The sequence below is a fragment of the Malaya genurostris genome, chromosome 1 (assembly GCF_030247185.1).
Source record: "Malaya genurostris strain Urasoe2022 chromosome 1, Malgen_1.1, whole genome shotgun sequence".
In the NCBI taxonomy this organism is placed as follows: domain Eukaryota; kingdom Metazoa; phylum Arthropoda; class Insecta; order Diptera; family Culicidae; genus Malaya; species Malaya genurostris.
In genome coordinates this window covers 108,272,073-108,286,564 of record NC_080570.1, presented here as the reverse complement: position 1 = coordinate 108,286,564, position 14,492 = coordinate 108,272,073, and the positions used below count along the sequence as shown (strand labels likewise).

General features: G+C 37.1%; 1 protein-coding gene across 3 annotated transcripts in view; it reads left to right on the top strand.

Moving 5' to 3' along the window:
* LOC131425365 (ras-related protein Ral-a) overlaps positions 1-13,456 on the top strand; it is a 66,919-nt gene extending 53,463 nt beyond the window's left edge. For 2 of the 3 annotated variants that reach the window (XM_058587202.1, XM_058587203.1), the window contains exons 2-5: positions 2,417-3,227; positions 11,463-11,623; positions 11,681-11,855; positions 12,116-13,456. In XM_058587202.1, coding sequence (XP_058443185.1) covers positions 3,075-3,227; positions 11,463-11,623; positions 11,681-11,855; positions 12,116-12,232 — 606 coding nt within the window. In that variant the 5' untranslated portion in view covers positions 2,417-3,074 and the 3' untranslated portion in view covers positions 12,233-13,456. The remainder of the gene's footprint in view (positions 1-2,416; positions 3,228-11,462; positions 11,624-11,680; positions 11,856-12,115) is intronic. The other variant, XM_058587204.1, reaches the window with a different exon arrangement.
* Positions 13,457-14,492: the final 1,036 nt, after the last annotated feature.

Here is a 14,492-nt window from a genome sequence, read left to right as displayed (position 1 = left end):
ATTTAGTCACTCTTTTAGACGTTTTTCTCAGGATTCTGGTTTTGGGTTCCCTCCTTTTCCAATTTTTCTGACTGTCGAATTACATACCCGGAGTTCTTTTATTATGTTGGTGTGCGAGTAGATCGGATTTTCTAGATGCACGAACCAAATTTTGACTCGATGCATCGATGTAATTTTCATAACTGAAGAACAAATGTCAAAATTTAACGTAAACATGTAGCACAATTTTAGTTTTCAATATTTAATCGGCATGAACAAGATGTTGTTTACATAAAACTCCATAATCTTGCCTTGGTTAAAAACTTAACTGAAAGCTTTTTGTGTTACATTTTCATAATACCAACATTACAGATAGAAGTAGTAAGAACTTATAAAAATTCAAATAATAACCGAACGTGATACTGATTGTGTTTGTGTATAGTTGTTTTAGTTACAAGTGATTTTTTAACGAGTTAACGTTAATCGTTCTATTTTTGTATTGTATTTTTTCCTTATTTTGTTGTGTAAAAATTGTCATACATTCACACAAAACCTATGAAGTCGTAGTTCGTTTTTGCATACAGAAACTCAGATCATGAGTTTGTCGTAGGTTAATACGATATTTGCAATGGAAGTTTATTGTAAAAAAAACCTTTTTTAATCCACCTGATGCCTTTGTCATATTACTTTTGTTTTCGGAAACATCACTTTATTTTTGCAAACTTGAATAAAATCAAAAACTTTCTTTGGTACAAAGTATCATGCCCTTTTCCATTTGTAAACAGTTATGTCAAGTTAATATAGATTTAAATGTGGCAACCCTGCACGCAATGCAAAATTGAACAAAGTACGCTGTGTGCTAGCCGATAACGTTTTCTTTTTCCGTACCAGCACACCGATGCGTATCGATATTGCATCATTTTGTATGACAGATAAGAATGGTGCTGTGTGAAGTAGTAACAAATGTATTTAAGGAAATTGATAATTATAATCTGTTGGTAGAAAAGATGATAGGTTTTATACCTGCTGGAGAGAAAGCTAAAAGCTTCAGTGGGCTTTTCCCTGCTCCAAATAAACAAATAGGCAGTTTGAAATTAGATGATTTTATGAAACTGTGCAATTCATTGCCCCATCGCTTGTGGAAAAATACTAATGAAATTGAACATGTTTGCTAATCACACTGTAATACCGGAACCGAAAATCGGATCTGGATCAAATTTTCGGGGACTTTTTAAAGAATTTCAAGACTTGTTATTTACATCTTAGTTTGTGAAAATTGGTTAAGAAATTTACGAGAAAAATGAATGCGCATTTCCTCATAGATTTGCAAATATTGCCTTGTAATTCCGGAACCGAAATTCGGACAAAGATAAAATTCAAAAGCGATCTATTGGATCATAAGACCTTTCGTCTGAATCTAAGTTTGTGAATATCGGTCAACCAACCTCTAAGAAAAGTGAGTGACAATTTTTCATCATTGTTTTGGTGCATATCATCCATAATTCCGGAACCGGAAGTCGGATCGGAGTGAAATTCAATTGCGATATATGGGACCATAAGACCATTCAAATGGAATCTGAGTTCGTGAAAATCGGTTAGACGGAATCCATAGTCTTGTTTGTCAAGCAAATCTGGGTTGTTGTCCGCAGCTTCAAATACCTTGTAGGATCAGCGTTCTTATGAATTTATCTGCAAAAACGAATTTCAACTTTTGTCTGCGATGCTGCTCATAATACATCTCTACGTACGTTTCTTCGTCCATGAGAATGCAGCCTTCGTATCATAAATACAAATCGTTTCATTAAAATTGAGTTTAATTGTCGAGAATTATTGTAATTTTTACTCAAAATGTAGCAGAACGATATGACGATTAATATTGATGAGGTTGCGTAATTAATTAATTATCAAACATCCTTCCGTACGACAAATCGTTCACTCGAGCAAAAAGTAATGTATGTATTATTTTTTTCAGCTTCAAAATTGCTAGAATTGGGAAAGAATGAAACGGATACTCCTTCGCACTATACAATACAGTGCAAACTTGGATTTGACTGCGTATAGTAGAAAAAACAACAAAATATCGCACACGTACCGTAAATTGAATTCGTGATCATTTGTCCAAACACTCGTGCACGGACTAACATTACAGGTCGATTGTTTTAGCAGCGTACTATCCCAGATGCATGATTTTAATGCTGCTTTTAAGTCGTAAATTTTCCAATCTTATCCGACCGTGTTTTGCAATGAATCATTCTGGTATACGAGCAGAATTATTTGAATGTGAATTTCAAAAAAAAAAACTTCACGTTCAAAGTTTTAAATACTACCTCACATCCTATTCCACCCGAACCGAATTCCAAACGTAAACATGAACATATTTTCCAATCGCCAGAAATAACGAATAAATTATAATTTCTATTCACTCTCTCTCTTACAGATTCAATTGAGCTAAGCTTGGACTTGGGCAGTCTCGACGCGGCATCAACATTCCATTTTCGCTTATGACTGGCAATCGTCATCTGCAGCTATGCGATTGGCGTATATCACAATGAACTGCAGAGGATGACGTCACGACGTTCAGACGAAAGCCGGTTGTAGCAGAGTTACTACGGGGAAAACATACGCCACAAGAAACGTAAAAATAACAACAACAACAACAACCACAATAGCAACGAAGTTTGTAGAGATTGACATAATTTATGGGACGGACGGGTGGACCGGACGGTGATTGTGTCCTGTAGTATATTGGTGTGTTCATGAAAAGCCCATAGAAGTGCTGTTAGAGATAAGCGATATAATCATAGTCAAGTGTTCATGGCAGAATTGTACGATCGGGTTGCTTAGAAAACAGTGCATCATTGTAATCAGTACGCTCTCAGTTGAAAGGGCATAAGAAGAAGATATTACCTCACTCATCCTCACACTCTTCGATTCTTTTCACGCACACATCTCCGAAAGCAACGTCCAAATAATAGAGAGAGTTAAATCTGTTAGCAAAGTGAAACCAAATACAAACCAGTGATTAATTGGTCTACTTCCGGTTCGGAAGTAGTGTCTAATAGTGACTGATAACGAATACAATACTCAACAGTACGATGTCCAAAAAACCAACCGTCGGACCGGCGTTGCACAAAGTCATCATGGTTGGCAGTGGTGGCGTTGGAAAGTCGGCACTCACACTGCAATTCATGTATGATGAATTTGTGGAAGATTATGAACCAACCAAGGCGGACAGCTACAGGAAAAAGGTGAGTTTTTATTACTACCCAGTTTGGCTTTTCGAAAATGAACATCCTTATTTTGGAAAAGTTTGCACTTGTTTTTTTTAATTTTTTGCATTAATATGTCTATTGTTCGAACGGCCGAGATTACGTCGTTTGAAATTATCTTAGGGCGGCGATTTCACTTCCATCACATTTCTTATCACTTGAATTTCATTTGGCGATTTATTAGTAATGCTATCTTTTGAGACCCTGATTATAATATGTGATCTCAAACACGCCGCGCTCGTATACCGTTGTCCGATTGTCAGTCTTTAGGCAATCGCTTCAGCTGATCAAGTGAGCAGTAATGTATTAGTCAAAATCCAATTCACTTTTGATTTGAAATATTGTGAAGTCATTATCTTAAATCAACTTTTATTTCATTATTCAACTAGAATCATATGTTGATAGCGATAAATGGATGACCTAACGATAAATACACTTGCGAAAAATTATAATCAAGTTACCCGTGAAACTTCTATACCTTCACTCTGGAAAATCACCCTGTCGATAGTGTTATCACCCGTTCATATATTTAACTTCTCGCGATCTGTTTTTTTTTTCACAATAAATAAACGTAACGTTTATCAAGTAACTATGTCTAATTCGATGCCCATCTTTATCGGCTCTCAAATCCTAGGCAAAATGATTGATACCTAATGACGATTCATTGCAATCTGTACGATATAACAACGTTGACTATTGATAGATCAAATTTTGCCCTAGAAGTGCCACGCGATAAAATATGCAATACGACGGAAGCACCGCTGAGCCCAGGCGGGCGTCGTTATTTTGTTTCAATTTCATATATTTTAACCACTATTTAATCAATCCCACTCAAGTAATATTTCGCCAACATGCTAATGAATGTGTACTGAGAATTTTTGTTTCTGAGTTGCCAGAGCTGAATTCCATTCCTTTGTTCTAAACAAACTATCTTTCTCTCTAGGATTTTCAAAATTTCATTCTTTTCGAAAGAAAAGTATCCGAAACTTCAGAGAGCATCGCTAGAAAATTCAACCCGGTTGTGAATATCCTAAATGTTCTTAAGAGGTTAACTGTTAACTACAGATTCGATTTTGGCTTTGTCAAACAATACAAAACTAGAAGACGTTCAGAGGATTTGCCAGAACAAGCAAAATATTTAGTTTTCGAGAATAATTAAGATCAGTGTTGGTGATTCCCGATAATTTGGCAGAAGCGGCTCCATATTTCTCTACATTGTATACAACATTCAGGGTTGTTACGGTCGCGCGGATTTGGCGATTTTCACGGATTTAGCGCGGTTTCTGCTCAGATTTTCATGCGATGGTGCGAATTTCAAGAAACAACATTTCACATTTGTAAATCATTTGTTCGAAAAAAAGTTTATAAATTTTTGAAGCTTGTGAATTGAGCGAACGTTTCAGCAATTGGTCGAACTGGCCGAATTGGTGAATTTTCACCTTGATAAAACCAAAATTTACGAGAAGGCGATTCTAGAAAATGTTTTCTTCAGAGGACAAAATTTTGAAATTATAGTTCTGGATTTTGTAACAAATAGTTGCTCTAACTAAATGTCTGAGACTCAGCATGGATTCAAGCCAAAGCGATCAACTTCCACAAGTTAAGTAACCTTCACTTCTTTCGTCATACCTTCTTTACAAGTTCGACTACAAGTAGATTCTATATACTCCGATTTCGCTGCTGCGTTCGACAAAATCATTCATCACATAACGATCTCCAAGTTAAGTAGACTGGGATTAAACGGATCATTTTTGAATTGGCATCAATCATATCTTATTAGTCATGAAATGATAGTGAAAATACAAGACTGTACAACCTCATTATTTGCTGTTACCTCTGGAGTTCCTCAAGGAAGTCACCTTGGACCGTTTATAATATTATTGTATGTCAACGATCTAAATTTTTCGATCAAGTGTATAAAACTATCGTTCGTTCTTGACTTTAAATAGTTTCATATAATCACATCTGCAGCTGACTCAGAGTTCCTACAAAAACAGTTGGATAATTTAACTTATTGGTGTAACATCAACAAAATGGTTATAAATGCCACTAAATGCTCCGTCATCTCTTTTAAAGCTTGCTTCATTTAGAATTGGAACAAACTTTTGCTCATATTGTGGCGCTCCTGATGGACGGATTTGGAAGCTCTTGGCGCCCACGTGTCGGGAATTTTGTCAGCTTCACGTATGATTTTTGACATTCCGAAAATCGACTGTACTTTGTAAACAATCAACATGGAAGCCGAAAGAAGGAAAAAAAATTGTGCACAGTTATTTGGAAAATCCATTGTGGTCTGCATCTAGGCTAGCTAAACAGCTGAAATTGCCCAGAAATACCGTATGGCGCGTTATCAAACGGTATAAGGAAACATTGACGACGATTCGGAAGCCTCAAGCCGATCGTCGGAGTCGAACTGATGACCGGAAATTGCGTGGTAAGATTTTGAAGACGATTAAGAGGAATCCTAATCTGTCGGACCGTGATTTGGCCAGAAAATTCGGTGCTGCCCATAGTACCGTGAGGAGAACTCGACTCCGGGAAGGAATCAAGTCGTATCGAGCTAGCAAACAGCCAAATCGGACCATGAAACAGAATAGTGTGGTCAAAATTCGTGCTCGGAAACTATATGACCAGGTGCTGACCAAGTTCAACGGGTGTCTTCTGATGGACGATGAAACCTGTGTCCAGGCTGACTTCGGTCAAATCCCAGGTCAAAAATTTTACTTAGCAACGGCTCGGGGGGATGTTCCAGCCAAATTTAAATTTGTTTTTGCCGACAAATTTGTAAGAAAATTTATGATTTGGCCGGGCATTTGCAGCTGCGGCAAAAAAACGAAAGTTTTCGTTACAAATAAGACAATGACATCGGAACTATACCAAAAAGATTGTCTCCAAAATCGAATTTTGCCGTTCATTCGATCCCACGACCATCCTGTAATGTTTTGGCCAGATTTGGCAAGCTGTCATTACAGCAAAGCCGTTTAAGAATGGTATGCAGAGAGAAAGTGGTCCAGTTTGTTCCGAAAAACCTTAACCCACTCAACTGCCCCCAGTTCCGCCCTATTGAGAAATACTGGGCAATCATGAAGAGGAGACTCAAGGCAAAGGGAAACGTTGTCAAAGACATCAATCAGATGACGACCTGATGGAATAAAATAGCTAAAACGATGGACGAAGAAGGTGTGCGCCGCCTACTGAGCCGTGTTACAGGAAAAATTCGAGAATTCCTTCAAAACCGTGACGAATAATTCTATCCGTATTTTTTCTTAAAAGTATGAAGAAAACGCTACTTTTGTATAAAAAAAGATCTTGAATACAATAATAAATAACTGAAATACAGGCAATTGTCTTTGTTCCAATTCTATTTGAAGCAAGCTTTAGTCGCAAAAAGTCTGTATTCAAGGTCGACTCTAATATTTCACCAACTGTTCTCGAACGCACATCGTCTGTTAAGGACCTGGGTGTTCTTCTGGATTCTTCTGGATTGAAGTTAAATTTGAAAGAGCGCATAGAGTTTACTATCAACAATGCCTCTAAGCTATTCGGATTATCCAACGCATTGAAGCGACTCAAAATCGTTCCTCATGTTATTATCTCATTAGATTTAGTTACTATAGAAGTACTAGATTTAAGGAAATATATCATTTGGATGATTGTAATCTGTTGATGCAAAAGATGTGAAGGTATTATGCCTGCTGGAGAGCAAAACTGAACAGAAGGCGATAAATAATTGAAACTGAAATTAAAAAGAGTAAATCAGATCATCCTGATGTTGTCTACTTTAAAATTCCTCTTACCGATAGAAAAAAAAACTTGCCGAGCAAGAAGATGTTAAAGCAAAAAAATAGTCTTCGCTGAAATCTGTATAACTTTTCTCAAAACCACTATTGTAAGCAATTTTCTTTTTACTGTAACTATTTGCGTACATTTGTAAGTATAAATTAACTAAGGACATCGAAAAAGATGGAGAATAAAAATGAAATCATTTTCATGGGGTTTCTCAAAGTAATGTGTTGTATGCGGATTTATTTATTGTGTTTATATGACAAACTTATGCAGATTTTTAAACTATATTTATGTGGATTTTCAAGTTCTTCGGAAAGTATCATCTGCATTAACAATAGTGGTGTAATGCTTCGCTCGAATATTGCGCGTTTTAGCTTTCAACTTTGCGCGGATTTCGCGCGTTTTAGTTTTCGATTGATTTTAATTGTGAAATTTTTCGTAACAACCCTAAACATTTTCAATCTGATAGAAGATGCTACAAGAATTCGCTGAGTCTTAATGCAGATTTTTTCTACATTTCTTCGCTCCACTTCATACTCTGAGTGTTTCACGGCTCTTAAAAATTCACAGTCTGATAATGATCGGTGAATGATTTACCAAGAGAGATTCGCAAGTTGGCAATTATAGCAGAAAATCGAATCGATGATTCTCATACTAGGTTACAATATTTCAAAACCTTGGTGTGGTACATTCACAGACATTTTCATAGACACAACTTATTGAAAGGTTATATGCACATAGTTAGAATATGTGGCAATAGTAAAATGATTCTATCGCAATTATCCACTGCCTATAATCGGATCGAAAAACGAGAATAAGCGACCGTTTGTTGCTTCAGAGAGAATCCCACAGCAGCGTGCTAACTCGTAACAAGTTATCGAGAGAAATTCGCTCGCACTGGTGTCCATTCTATGTTAAATGAACCATGCCGGGTTTTTATTGCTCAGATGATACCCGTCTCGCTTTGATGGCACTGATTGAATCAAATATCAGTAACAGTTGTTAACATCATGATTTTTTTTAAACAAGTAAAAAGTAGAAGACAACAACCTAAATTTTTGTTTGAGCGAGATGTTCAGTAAAAGTGTGAAAACAGATTATTGCCCCATACGAGTTCTATGTTGAACATTCCAATGTAAATTGGACCAACACCCCATATTTTTTTCCATTAATACGTTTATATCTTAAGGAAATTCACATAAGTTTTTCTTCGCCGTAGCATCACTTTTACATAGAATTCTTATCCAAATCTAATTCTAATATAGTCACAACGATTTGAATTCAATAAAACATATTCTTCTTATTAGTTGAATATCATATTATTTGAACCAAGGATTAACTGCTATAAATTATAAAATAAGCTGCAATTTTTATACATTTTGTTGATAATTTCATAAACAATTTCGAGTTTGTCTGATACAAACGAACTTCATTTTTATTAAAAATACAAACAAACTTCATTTTTATTAAAAAAAACAAACTTCATTTTTTATTAAAAATTTTGCATTCAACGTGTAGTGATTCAACATGAGTCTACTCATTTACGAATGAAATCCCTACTCACATCCAGCCCCCTGAACCATGCCTTTGTCGATATTTAAGAATAATTGAGTGAATCCACCGACCCAGATCATCTTTTTAACAAGAAGCTTGCAAGCTGGTAAATGTTCTTTGTCGAGACGCGCTATAGAATTTGTAGAAAGCAATCGGTCTCTCATAAATTTCACCTTTAACAGAACATCATTTGGCTAAAATAACGGCTCTTTCATTGCCTGGAATGGAGCAATGAGCCGGGACCCAAACTATAGTGATTTGATAATTATTTTTCAATATATCGTTCAGGCACTGTTTTATTTTGCCCAAGAAATAGATTTTTGCCAGCAGCGTTTGAGTGAATGGCTTCAATTGCGCTCAGACTATATGTGAAGAGAAAATAATGGTTTGGAGATAATGTGACGATTACACTCAAGCTAAAATGAACTGCAGCTAACTCTGCTGTGTGAACAGAGGTAGGTTCTTGAAGCCTAAATGAGACCGAAACATTTCTGTTAAATATACCAAACCCAGTAGCCTCTTCAATTCGTGATCCGTCCGTGTAAAACATTTTCTCAGAGTAAATATGCCTGAACTTACTTGAAAATAGTTTTGGGATTTCCATCGAGCGTAGGTGTTCCGGGATTCCACACACTTCCGCCATCATCTACCAATTGTCTTAGTGTACATGGGATTACTAGGCAGTTGTCAATGTCATTTACGTAAAAATTATAAAGGGATGATCCTTGCGGGAGTTCAATGGGCTGATTCTGAATGTTGCCAAATCACCATGTGAAAAATATATGCGCTTCTCTGACAAAAGGTTTAGCAAATAATTATTCATAACCGCTGGAAGTCTATGTTGGTGGGAAGAACATCAATGGAAACTGAATCAAATGCTCCTTTTATGTCCGAAAATACAGATTCCATTTGTTGTTTTTGGGAAAAGGATATTTGGATGTCAGACGAAAGTAATGCAATCAATCGTCCTTTTATTTCTACAGAAGTCAAACTGAGTATCTGATAACAAGCCGTTCATCTCGACCGAAGTGTCGAAACGTGGAAGACAATTGTTTTCGAATAATTTTCTGACAATGCAATGAGTCTATATAAGTTGGTATTGGAAGCTGGTTTTCCGGCTTTTGAATTGCGATAACTTTCACTTGCATTCTTGCAGTCACGTGGCACAATGTTTTTCTCAAGAAACTTGCTGAACTATTCCAACAAGGGTCTTTTTGCGAGGTCAGACAGGTTCTTCACCAAGTCGAATTTTATTCTGTCCAACCCAGGAGCATTATTGTCACAAGACAAGAGTGCTATGGAAAATTCCATTTTTGAAAAGGGGCTGTCAATGAAACCATTATTTGGAGGAGACTCCCAAATAATGCTCTGCGTATGAACAGAATCTGGGCAAACTTTCTAAGAAAAGTCAAATATCCATCGCTTCGAGTATTCCTTACTCTCATTTCCCACGTTACGATTCCTCATCCGCCTGGCCGTGTTCCAAAGAGTGCTCATTAAGTTTTCTCTTGACAAACCTTTGACAAAATGTCTCCAATAGCTACATTTCTCGACTCGAAGTATACTCTTGTATTTGGTTTCTAAAACCAAGAATTCTGAGGAATTCCTCCTTCTAGTTTTAGAAACGTCTAGCAAGCATTTTGTTTCACATGTTTAGCATCTGAGCAATCTTTGTTCTAACCAAGGGTTGTGAGGCCTTCTATTACTCATTTGAACAGGAAGTAGTTTGGTTTGGGCTAGTTTTGCGGCATCCAAAGTCGAACAAATGAGGAAGTCATATTCTTCAAGAAGAGGGCGCTCTTCCATTGAGTTTAGGGCACTGGATATATTACTTTGATATTTTGTCCAGTCAATATTTTTGTCAAATCATATGGAATATTAACTGAATTAGCTAATTGAGGTGATGATTGGTAAATGTTCGCAACCGTGTAAATCAGGAAATATTTTCCAAGTCCAATCTAGTCGAATTGAAGTTGAACGAAGGGGTAAATCTAATGCACTTGGACGTAGGTCTTGAGATCCGTGTCATGCTGCCCATAATTAATACTGGCAGGTTAAAGTTGTCTCAAATATTATATATCAAAGAGGATCTAGTATCATTGTAGTACCTATCCAGAATCAACCGTGGAGCAGGAATATATTCATTATTTTGGGGACAAAAACTTTTTTGTTGCTAGTAATGAACGGAAACACACATTTTTTTCAGGCCTTCTTCGATGTAAATTGGGGATGGCGTAATCAAAGATGTGAGAATGGTTTCGTTTTCATGCCACAACTGCAAATCGCTTGTCAAATCATCTTCTTCGCGAATTCGTTCGGCAAACACATACTTGAATCTTCCCGGCACATCCCCACGTCTAGTCGCGATGTAAAATTTTTGACCGGGAAGTTTCTTAAAATCGAACTTGACGTATGTTTCGTCATCGATCAAATTGCTTCTATTCGGATCTAAACCCACCTCAACACCTTGCTGTGTGGCTGACGATCCCTGGTTTCAGATTTTGCGTATATCCGATGTTTCCTTTCCACACACATGATTTCCTTCTAGGTTTTGAGCACTCTACAAACTGCTGTTTTTGGTATCTGGTATAACTTGCGCTAGTGTAGAAAAAATACTGTACAGGGGAATCTTTTACATTCATTTTATTTAATCGGGTTTGTCTTGTAATATATCGAATCTAATATAATAAAGAAATCATAGAAAAGAAGTTGCTGCTAATTGCTAAATTATCATAGATAAACTTAACGTTATATTGAAATTATGAAAATTAGTGTAAATGTATCAGAACATCGAATGTTGTTGGACTTCATGCACGTCAGATAATTCCAAATATAGCATTTATAGTTTGTTACGTTTCTGTTTCTTTTGCACAGGTGGTCCTAGACGGTGAAGAAGTACAGATCGATATTCTGGACACGGCGGGCCAGGAGGACTACGCTGCTATTCGTGACAACTACTTCCGTAGCGGTGAAGGGTTCCTGTGCGTTTTTTCAATCACCGAAGACGATAGTTTTCAGGCAACGCAGGAGTTTCGGTACGTTTTGTGATACTTACTATTAGAATTTCAATTTTAAAAGTTGATTATTTTTAGAGAGCAAATATTGCGCGTGAAGAACGATGAGAATATTCCGTTTCTACTGGTCGGCAATAAGTGTGACCTGAACGACAAACGAAAAGTGCCACTAGCCGAATGTCAGGCTCGTGCACAGCAGTGGGGTGTGCCATACGTCGAAACGTCGGCGAAGACACGGGAAAATGTCGATAAGGTACGTTCAGAACGTTAATTGAAAAAACCGGGTTTATGTTGGATTTTTGAGTGCCATCACAGTTTGCACAGGTTTTAAATCTTGGTCGTTGGCTTGCCGCTTCATAGTTATTTAGAGTTATTAGAACAAACCCTAGATGCCAAACTCCATAAAGTACCATGAACAAATCTGTAACAATTCGTGTATCGTGAATTGCATCTACTTTTTGTTTTCGCTTCCTTGCATCTGTTCTCTATCTTTCTTTACATTACATTCCACAGGTGTTCTTTGATTTAATGCGCGAGATACGCTCACGAAAAACGGAAGATTCCAAGACGACCAACGGACGCGCCAAAGACAAATCGAAACGGAGGAAAATTAAGTGCACGTTGATTTAGAAATTTCGCGATAAGGGAGCACAGAAACGAGAACAAACACAAACCTTACTACACATACACGGACACAAAGCATTCATTCGAAATAATTCTCGATTTTAATATCTCTTTTTATTACGTTAAAACTGCATCATGGAATACTAATAAACAAGTGACTCAAGAGTCATTACGAATGGATGATGATATCAGTAAAATAAGTCGGTTATAAAAAAAACAGAATAATACTAATTATATGTTAGAGATGATGCTACCCGAGTATTGATCAAATCCTGAGATCAAATTCAACACGTGCGAAATGATAAAAATAAAATCATGTAAATTAAGCTAAACATTTAAATGTACAATATTTGCTTCCGCTAAATGCATTATTACATTTTTCGTTTCATTCATTTTCAACGTTGTAAATTGTGTTCTGTTGCATCTTTCTTCACGTAACCTCGCCATGAATATTGTTGGAAATTGAATCAGTTGTCAAGCTGCTACACGCTTCTAGAAAAGCTCATAAATTAAGCTGCACATGTCGCAGAGTTTTGAGTGTGTTCAATGAGTGCCACCGAACTGTTTTTGTTTTTCGAATATTCATCGGACGTTTGATTTTGTATACACTTTTTTTATCTTTTGCATTTTGGACCTACATAACGATGATGGTGTCAATTTGGGTTATCGATTCGTAACGACGAAAACAGATTTTCTACGACCTAATTCGGGATATTTCTAATCGCAAGAAGAAAACTCAAGAAGCGGTCCAACAGCCCAAACGTGACAAACATCACTGCTGCCAACTGCTGTAGAGATCATCAAAGTCAAGCTTGAACTTGGCATGCCTGTTACGATTAGATGTGATGCCGAATAGAAACTCACAGGCACATTACTTTGACGAGGGTGTTCTATGTGTTTAATATAAATCCAAGCACTGATCAGCATTTTTCTTTCTATGTCAGTTAATTTAAAATAATTGTTGTTTAAACTTGCAACTAGTTATTTCATGTTCGGTTGCTTATAATGCTTCAATTTTATGTTACACGGAAATGATATTTGGAATAGTTTACCTACGGTGGTGTCACGTTATTCTAATATAAGCTGGTCCATTATCATCACAAGGCAGAGTAAAGAGAAGATTGAAACAGAATACATCAAGAGAGTTGTGGTTTTACCAAGCAGACCAAAATCAACAAGTCTGAAGCTGACTCAGAACAGTTTCAAATAAACTTCATGAACATTTAAAAATTGTGAATATGAGTCTTATTACCTATCCGAAAGCCTTGAGCTAAATCACGCATGTGTGTACTTAGTTACTGTAAAATTCAACAGACGCGTCCTTATGATAAGTTTTAATGCTATGTACCGAAGGCACTCCTAAATAATTTTCGGTTATTTGTGAATAAAACACATTAATTGCAGGAGAACCGTTTCCCATAGCTTTCTACCTTGCCAGTAGAGTTGACTGCCTTTGGTCTTGAACCCTCAAAATTTTTGATAATTTTAATAAAATACATCGGAAAATTATACCGATGCAGTTTAAACACCAGACCATCGTGCCACACATTGTCTAATGCTTTTTCAATATCCAATATTGCAATGGCAGTCGTTGTGGACACTGATTTGTGTCGCTGGATGACGTTGTTAATTCTTGTGAGTTGGTGGGTGGTGGATCTTCCTTTCCGGAACCCAAACTGTTCTTCCAGTATTATATCCTGTTCATCTCGTCCCGGGTCGGCGGTTCAATGCATAGGGCACTGGTCTTACAAACCAGTTGTCGTGTGTTCGAGCAGCGACCTGTAAGGGTTCGTAGTGTCAGTAGAATTGTAGCATCAGCCATGCAATGGTTCTGTACACACTGAATCGGCTGCGAAGTCTATTGAAACCAAAGGTCAAATTCCACTACAGGAATGTAATACCAAGGTGACGGTGGTCATCTCCGAAAGCAAGAATGCGCCTTTGTATTGACTTTTCAAACAGCTTGGATAGGGCAGAGAGTAAGCTGATGGGCCGATAGCTCTTGGAAAAGGAAGGATCTTTCCCCGATTTCAAAACTGGGATGACTTTAGCTAACTTCCACATTGAAGGGAAGTAGCCAAGCTCCCAGCACCTGTTAAAAATTTTAGCTAAGAAAACAAATGAACGAATACTCAAATGTTTCAGCTCAATGTTGAATGTGTTGTCGAAACCGGGGGCCTTCATATTTTTTCACAATAGCCATCAGCTCATTCGCAGTGACTCTACTTTACTCAGGAACCAAGCTGTCTGATTGGTCAACCTCAGC